This window comes from Elephantulus edwardii, unplaced genomic scaffold, assembly GCF_000299155.1.
Source record: "Elephantulus edwardii isolate Elephantulus edwardi_28Jun2011 unplaced genomic scaffold, EleEdw1.0 scaffold00208, whole genome shotgun sequence".
NCBI classification, from domain to species: Eukaryota; Metazoa; Chordata; class Mammalia; order Macroscelidea; family Macroscelididae; genus Elephantulus; species Elephantulus edwardii.
The window spans coordinates 2,965,300-2,973,850 of NW_006399958.1; the positions used below are offsets into that span (position 1 = coordinate 2,965,300).

The 8,551-nt window shown below is 53.7% G+C and overlaps 1 protein-coding gene across 2 annotated transcripts in view; it reads right to left on the reverse strand.

Moving 5' to 3' along the window:
* Positions 1–2,752: 2,752 nt before the first annotated feature.
* PRKCG (protein kinase C, gamma) overlaps positions 2,753–8,551 on the reverse strand; it is a 51,326-nt gene continuing 45,527 nt past the window's right edge. Inside the window, exons 15-18 of one of the 2 annotated variants that reach the window (XM_006897301.1) lie at positions 7,549–7,629; positions 4,862–4,969; positions 3,428–3,568; positions 2,753–2,965 (exon numbers count right to left, since the gene is read on the reverse strand). In XM_006897301.1, the coding sequence (XP_006897363.1) occupies positions 2,777–2,965; positions 3,428–3,568; positions 4,862–4,969; positions 7,549–7,629 (519 nt within the window). In that variant the 3' untranslated portion in view covers positions 2,753–2,776. The remainder of the gene's footprint in view (positions 2,966–3,427; positions 3,569–4,861; positions 4,970–7,548; positions 7,630–8,551) is intronic. The other variant, XM_006897302.1, reaches the window with a different exon arrangement.

Sequence of the window (8,551 nt, forward strand, 5' to 3'; positions counted from 1 at the left end):
GAGAGGGAGGGAGGGAGCTAGGCCTTGAAGATGGGGGAGACCGGGAGAGAGGGGCCGGGGTGCCCGGGGAGGCAGGCGGACAGAGAGGGCCCCCGGGTGCGCGGAGCCCCCCCCCGAGGCGGAGAAACCCCGAGACTGGCCGACTTGGGGACGAGACAGGGCGACCGCAAAGACAAGACAGCGAGGGGGGCTGCGACCCTCCCCCCGCGACACCCCTGGACCCCGAGAGTGGAGGGTCCGAGACGGAGAGCCCGCGGGGGACAGAGAGGCGCTCGGCGAGGCTGAGCGCAGAGACCTTGAGCTCGGGGTGGGGGACAGACCGCGAGCGAGGCGGAGGGACCCCCGCAAGGAGAGGCAGCAGGGGCCAATCCCGAGGGTCCCCGGGAGAGGACTGGGGCCCCGTCCCGGCCGGAGGAGGAGCGCGGAGTCCAGGCGGCCCGAGGACGCGGGAGGGGGCGTCCCAGGCCGGGGTCCCCGGAGCAGCGGGCGGGCGCAGAGCGGAGCGGGTCCTGCAGCCGCCGCGGAGCCGGGAGCCGGGCCAGTACCCCCCCCCCGTGATGTCAGCGGGGCCACTCTTAAAGGGGCAGGCCGCCCGCCGAGGGTCGAAGCTGGGGCTGGGGCCCGCGCGCCCCGGACGGGGCCCCCCCAGCGATGCCCGGAGGGGGGACACGGGGGGAGGGCCCGGCACGGGGCTGGGCGCGCAGCGGGGACCCGGGGGCCTGCAGGGGCCGAGGGACGCCAGAGCCCTCGGGGGAGCCTTCAGAGCTTTGGGGCGCTTCCCCTCCAAATACAGGCACCGGCGCGCACCCCGCTGGCCGGCCCGGGCCTGGGAACTACATTTCCCAGCAGCGCCGGTGGCGAGGGGCTTGCACTTGGGGGGGAAGGGTCCGCCGCGGTTCCTGCTGGGAAAGGAAGTCCACTCGGACCGGCCCCCTACTCTCTGAGCTCAAGTGGGTCAGGGGAGAGGTGGGGCGGGGCCGCCGGCTCGTCTGCTGCCGGGCCCCCAGGCTCAGGGGTCGGGGTGTCCCCCACGGCCACACCTCCCCTCTCGGGGTCCTGCCAGGCCCTGGGGCGGGGGGTGGGAGTGCGTGTCCCCGGGCGCTGGTGCGTGACCTGGGCGACAGTGAGCGCCGTGTCCCGGCCCGGCCTCCCCGGCGCGCTGCGCGGTGTCCCGCACCCGGCCCCACGCGCCCGGCCCGCAGGCCCCGCACTGGTGAGCGTCGCGCAGCGCGGGCCCGGCTGTCTCGTGTGTGTGTGTCTCCTGGATGTCTGTCTCACTGTCTCTCATTCACTATCTCTGTCTCGCTGTCTCGCTCTCTGGGTCTCACTGTCTCTCTCTCACTGTCTCTTTCTGACTCTTTCACGGTCTCTGTCTCTTTTACTGTCTCTACGTCTGTCTCCATCTCATTGTCTATCTCACTGTCTCTGTCTCACTTTGTGTCTGTCTCTGTATGTCTCTCACTGTGTTTCATTCTGTCTCACTGTCCCTGTCTCACCGTCTGTCTCTGTTTCTCTCAGTCTGTTTCTGTATCACTGCCTCTCTGTATGTCTATCTCTGTGTCTGTTTCTGTCTCTCTGTCCCTGTCTGTCTCTGTTTCACTGTCTGTCTCTGTCTCACTGTCTGTCTCTCTCAGTCTGCCTGTCTCTGTCTGTCTGTCTGTCTTGTCTCTTTCCTTCCTCTTCACTCTCTCCCCCTCCCTGTGTCCACACTCATCACCTGTGTTCTCTCTCCCCTATGGTTGCCTCACGCTGCGGAATCTGCTCTCTATAGGACTCTGCCCTCTGGGTTCCTCGCTCCCTTCTCCCCGTTTCCCTTCCCTCTCTGCTCCCTGACTCTGTGGAATCCCCTCCTTCCCCTCCCAGCTCCGGTCTGTTTCTGTGTGAGCCCCTTCTCCACCTCAGCAGCCCCTCCACTCTCCAAGCCTCGAAGAAAACATCCGAACACACTTCAGCATCAGCATCGCAATTTATTCTCCGGCAGCTGTGGCCCGGGAGGGGCAGAGCGAAGAGAGGAGAGGGACAGACCGGGAGGGATGGGGTCGGGGAGGCCCCGAGAGTAGCAGGTTCACAGTGCGGGTGGGGGGTTCCGAGCAGAGTGGGAGCCATGCACTGGCGAGCAGTGATGGGTTTTGGGGAGGGGACAGCATAGACCGAAGCTGACGGGCAAAGGGGTATGCGGAGTGGAGAGAGGGTCCAGGAATCCTCCATAAGTCCCAGGAATCTTCAGGGCGAAGAGGGGGACTGCAGCGTGGGGGCCCAGCCTCCTCTTGCTCTTGACTCTGAGTGGAGGTGGGAGGGACCCCAGAGGTGGGGGCATGGGGGTGTCGTCCTGGAACCCCCCAAGTGTGCGCACTCGGGAAAGGAGGGACACAGAACCTATCAGGATGCAGCCTAGAACCCCATGAGGTTAGGGGTGCGCCCCTGGGGCCGGTTAGAATGGAAACCAGAATGCGCAGAAGTGGGGGCGGAGGTGCCAGGAGTCCAGTATAGCGTGATCCAGAACTCAGGGAGGCTCTGGAGAGGCAGAAATGCTGTTGCAGTGTCCAGAGCCCACGGGCAGAGGCCAGAATGCTGGGGAGGAGGTGGGGAAGTTGGGGGACAGTGGGGAAGTTGGGGGGACAGCGGGGAAGTTGGGGGATGGCAGGGAAGTTGGCAGGCAGTGAGGAAGTTGGGGGTGCTGGGGAAGTTGAGGGAAGTTGGGGGGGCACAGTGGGGAAATTGGAGGGCAGCAGAAGGGGGGGCGTCCGGCAGTGACACCTGGTGGCAGCAGGCAGCATTACATGACTTGCACCGGGACGGGGCTGGAAGGGCTGCGCGCGTCTGGGTGCACGAAGTCTGGGTTCACGTAGGTGAAGCCCTGGAAGTCGGCCTGGTCGATGCTGGCCAGGACCAGGCGGTCCGGTGGGGTAAGCGCTGGCGCCGCCCGCGTGAAGAACTTATCAAAGTTTTCTCCGCTGCGGCCACACTGTGAATAGGGGGAGGGATGGCAGGGTGGGGAGCAGGGATGCAGAAAGATGAGTCTTCCTATCTCTCTGGTCTCGCACACCCCTCTCTTGTCTCTTCTAGAATCTCTCTCCACACCTCTTATGGTCCCTGTAGTACCTTGGGGGTTGCCAAGGGGAGGCCCTGTCTTATCTCTACACACAGGGGCTCCCACCCCTGAAGGCCTGCCACAGCCAGCCAGCCAGAACCCCTCAGAGCTGGCCCTACAGCAGTTAGTGCACAGGAGGGGGTCCCATGGAGCAGCTGGTGGATTCGAACTGTGTGCCTTTGGGATTGCAGTGCAGCTTCTTACTAACTAGGCCAACAGAGCTCCCTGGCTCCAGGTGTAGTGCCATGTATACACACAGGCACACATGCCCTGAATAGGTCTAACTGCCCCTCCCCTCAGGGTCGAGGGTCCTTTCCCAGGAAGGCAGTGACTGACCGGGCGAGGTCTGAACGGAGGAGCTATCTCTAGTCTCTCCAGACGGTCCCAGTCAATCCAGCGGAAAAACCCATGAGCTCGGATGGTGGGCTCCCCGTCTGGCCCAGAGCCCAGACGCTTCCCCGGGTGCTTGGTCAGGAACTGTGGGAAGCGCAGAGAGAGAGACAGACGGACAGACGGATGGACAGAGTCCCAGACATGGAGACCCGGAAGGCAAAGAGGAGGAGGGTGAGGATGGTGAAATGCAAAGACTCAGACAGAGGGACCCAGGGAGGAGGGGACACAGCACGGGGTACAGAAATGGAGAGAGGGAGGGAAGAGGGAGACAGGGAGAAGAAATGAGAACAGATAACATGCAGACCCAGAGACCCCAGGGACAAAGGGATGCAGAGAAAGTAGAGGAGGAGAGTGGGAGGGGCAGAGAACCCATGAGAGACAGCCAGAGGGCAAGGGAGGTTTGGGGGGCCAGGAAAAACGAGAAAGAAGAGGGAGGGCAAGAAGAAAAGAGGGGAAGGAAGGGGGAAAGACAGACGGAGGGAAGGAAAGAGTATGGACAGTGTAAGAGGAGGTAGAGAAGGGAGAGGGGAAGAGGAACATGGAGATCAGAGAAGGAAAGTTGAGAAAAGACAGAGTCCCAGAGGAAGAAGACGTTAGAGGGCCCAGTGCCCAGGTTAAGAGACAGAGTCAAAGGTGAAATGAGATCCAGAAAATGAAAGCAGGCCAGAGCGAAGGACAGAAACCAACCAGAAAGAGAGAGGACAGAGACCCAGCAGATAAACAGAGAGTAAGAAAGAGAAAGAGAAGTCAAGTGTGTATGCAGTGGGGGGCGGGCAGAGGGTAACAGAGACTCAGAGACGCACCAAGACACAGAGAAAGGGGGACAGAGAAATGCAAAGGGGTGGATTGACAGTCAGCAGGCGACACAGAGAGAACAGAGAGAGGTGGAAAGGTCCCCCGTCATGTGCAAATGAAGGCAGAGACTTGAGGTGGGCAGACAGTGAGGCATGCGGAAGGAGCCTGGGGTCTAGAAGCAGAAGCATGCTAACATTTGTTGAAACCAGCCACTTTCTCATGCATGGACCCCTTAACCCATGAAGAAGAGACTGAGTGTTAGTGTCTTGGTGAAAAGTGGTCGAGGTTGGGACTCGCCAGACCCACCCAGTTCTGGCCTTCCAGCACAAGCTGTACCAAGCTGAGGTTACAGAAAAGGGAGCGTGAGGGTAGGTGACCCTCGGAATTGAATTTGTGGCAGGGCCATCAATTAACATTCTAGCAAAATCTGTATTAGATAAGCTGTGCTTGCAGGTGGTATGAGGAAAGAGAGTGGATTTTTTTTCTGATGAGCACCAAGATGTCATGTGTGCTTAGGACAGCCCTGGGTGGTAGCAATGGCGTGCATGAGGTTTCAAGAAGTTTGGGTCAGGGGAGTCTCACCCCCTTGCAGATGGCCACAGCTTCCCGGGAAAGCGACTTGGGGTAGGTGACTGTCTGTTCCATGATGGCCTGAAATAGCTCCTCTTCATCCTCCCCGTCAAAGGGGGGCTGAGGAAGTAGGGGAGAGGGAGAAAGAATCAGACTTAGAAAAACTACCACCTTCGTGCCCCACCACCCACTACCCCCCCAAAAAGACAAACCTGCCCACTCTCCCAAAGCTTCATCCTTCTCCTTTCTCCCACTCTTCCCCCTCTTCTCCGCTGTCTCAGCCTCTGTACCTGTACACTGTTCTGTCTCTCTTGATCTGCTATGCAAATCAGCAGGGTGTTAATTAGGCAATATGTCATTTAAATAGAAGAGAGAAAGGAAAACCCAGGAAGAAGAAAAAGAAAAATTCTCCAGGTGGGGCGAAGGTTGCCGGGCTTGTGGGGTTAAGAGAGAAAAAAAGAAAATTCCAAGGAATTTTTTAGTGGTTAGTGTGGAATCTGTGTAGACAATCAAAAGATAGCCCAAGAATTTGGATAAGGAAAAGGCTACATCTTTATTTATTTAACCTCTAACCTTGTTTTTTTTTGTTTTTATTATTATTAAATTTTATTAGTTTCAATGAACATTCACAGGGATTCCTTCATTGCCGCACCATTCTCTCCACCCTCCTCCCCAGTTTGTTCTTCTTCCCCGCCATCCGAATGTCTGTTTTAATTGTCCAATTGCCACAGTGCTTGTCAAAGTCAGTTCTGATTAATCTCCTTTGTCGGTGTGTCCTTTGCCATTCCCTATCACTCCTCCCTGAGAGAGACTTCACCCTGAGTCATAAGGAAAAGGGGACGGCGTATTCTCTTAGCTACTTCCTGCTGAAAAGGGACGCTGTGGGTTTCAGGGTGAAGATCTTCTCTCACTACTCTAAAGGGCCCCTTTGGCAGTAGGAAACACATAGACTATTATGGAGATTGATTTTGGAATTCTAACCTTATTTGTTGAACCTCAATCGGAAATGCAGCATTTTCTTTTATGAGGGGCATTAAATGACAAACCACAGTAGTAGTCTTTGTGACTTTATTGCTGATAAACACCAGAGATTCTCTTATCATATGAGAATGGTCGCTATCTCAAACTGTCAGTCATGCCTGCTTGAAAGTTGAGCCCTCAGTTCATCCTACTATTCATTTAATGCAGTCACTAAAAAGGCTCCTATCTGCCCACATGCCAATTTTTAATATGCAGATAACTATATTCATTTGAATTAAATCTGCTTAGTTGGCTATATATATTAAATGTAAAAGGTATGATTCAGATATTTCAGGATGGTGTTGTTTCTTTTGTAAATGCCACGCCATCTGTTTTGTTTTGTTTTCGGTTAATGTTTTTCACTTATTTGTGTTTTCACTTCAAAATATCCTGAGAAGAGGCCCATAAAAAACAGAGAGAGAGAGAAAGAGAGAGAGACAGAGACAGAGAGCGCTTGATAAAGCTTAAACTCATTGCTGCTTAGTCAACTGGGACTCGTAATGACCACACAGGACAGAGGAGAACTGACCCCTACGGTTTCTGCGATGGCGAATCCTTAGGAGCAGAATGCCACACCCTTCTCCCATAAAGAGTCTGATGAGTTGGAAATGTTGAGCTTCTAACCAGCAGAACTGCATTGAGCCACTCACCAGGGCTTCTTAAGAACTTGAAACAAACCCACTGCTTTTTTAGTCCCTTCAGACTCATGGGGACCCTATAGCACAGAGGAGAAATTTCCTGTGGGATTTCCAAAGCTGGAAACCTTTATAAGCACAGACTGTTTCCTATTTCTCCACAGAAAGGGCTGCTGGGCTCCAAGCACTAGTCTGGAGTTCAATGCTTAGCCTACCGACCGTCATGGTGCCTTTAAGAACTCTGTCCTACAGAGGAAGAGCGTTTCAGGACCGCGGACAGCGCTGTGAAATGCAGGCTTCAGGACCGTGGACAGGGCCACAAGCCCATAGTGCTGTAGGCTACACACCTAGCTGTTGTTGTTAGGTGCTCTATCCTGTGCCAGTTTTAGTGTTTCTGCCACACCTACCCCCATTACCCTAGTCACTGAGTCAATCTATCTCATAGAGGGTCTTCCTCTCCTGCACTGTCCCTCAACCCTCCCAAGCATGACGTCCCTCTCCAAGGACTGGCCCCTCCTTGCAACACGCCCAAATTATGTCAGATGAAGCCTCAGAATCCTTGCATCCAAGGAGCAGCCTGGCCTCACCCTCTCCAGGACGAACTTGTTTGTTCTCCTAGGAGTCCATGGTATATTCAACACTCTTCTCCAGCACCAAAACTCAAAGGCATCAACTATCCTTCTATCCTCCCTAGTCATTGTCCAGCTCTCTGATACATAACAAGTGATTGCAAAGACCATGGCCTGTATCAGGCGCACCTTAGTCTCCAAACTGACATCATTGCTCCTCAGTACTTAGCTATCGAACAGTATCATTGATATCACACACCTATATTCCTCCATTTAGTTCAACCTTCTCCTCAAAATTAAGACCACATAGGTTGCTTTCCTCGCTTCTGCACTTCCAGGCATTGCAAACTGAAGTCACAACTTAACATCCACCACCCTGAGGTCTCACTTTATCCCAGTTCACGCCCCTTCATCAAAACCCGGGTCCTACCTCCAAAAGGTTAGCCAAAGTCAAGTTCCTCCCAGCTTCACTTACCTGTCCTGCCAACATCTCATACAGGAGAACCCCAAAGGACCACCAGTCCACTGACTTCCCATACGGCTGATAGGCAATAATCTAGGTAGAAAAGCAGAAATCACTGTTTTTTGCTTGCCTCTCTAAAGGATGGTAGAAACGTCTCTGATTTCACCTGCTGGCAGCCACGTCTATTTTAAGTTCTCAACACCAGCTGCTCTCATCCAGAACACTATTTTTCCATCTTTCCTTCCTTCATTTATTTTTGTTTTGTTTTAAACATCAAATATGTTTCATTTTAGTGCAGAAAGCAGCAATTAAAAAGTTTCATTTTAATTTTTCCCCATTATGCATTTTCTTCCCCCTCTGCCTCTTCCGCTTCTTCTAGCCCTTCCCACAATGCACCCCTTGTTCCAGACTCATGCCACACATATAATGCCTAACACTGTATCTCTTTCGGACAGTTCTTCCCCTCTTCTGTTCCAATGCGGTGTTCATTATCGGTCCACTCTTTCCCCATTTTTCTCCCCAGCCACACCCTCATCTGTTTTATTTTTGTTAACAGCAGTGTTATGCAGTATTTGTCCTTTTGTGACTGATATACTTCACTCCGCATAATGTCCCCCAGGCTCCCCCATATTTTATAATGTTTTATGAGTTCAATGCTGCATAATATTCCATTGTGTGGATGTACCACAGTTTTTCTATTCAGCCACTGTTCATAGGGTTGCTGTGAGTGGTGGTTGACTTAACATCTAACAACAGTAACAACATCCATGCACATACTAAGTATAACTGTACTCTTCCCACTTCCTCTCATTCCCATTCTCCCTTTTCCTGCTTTCTGAACCTTTTTTGGGGGGCGGTGGAAAGGGGTTATGCTGCCCCTTTATTTTCATATGATTGATCATTCTTTATTTTTTAACTTTTCTGAGTTTCTTTTTATTAAATTTTATTAGCTTTAATGAACATTTACAGAGATTTTGGGTTTTTATTCATTCATTGTTGCACTGTTTTCTCCACC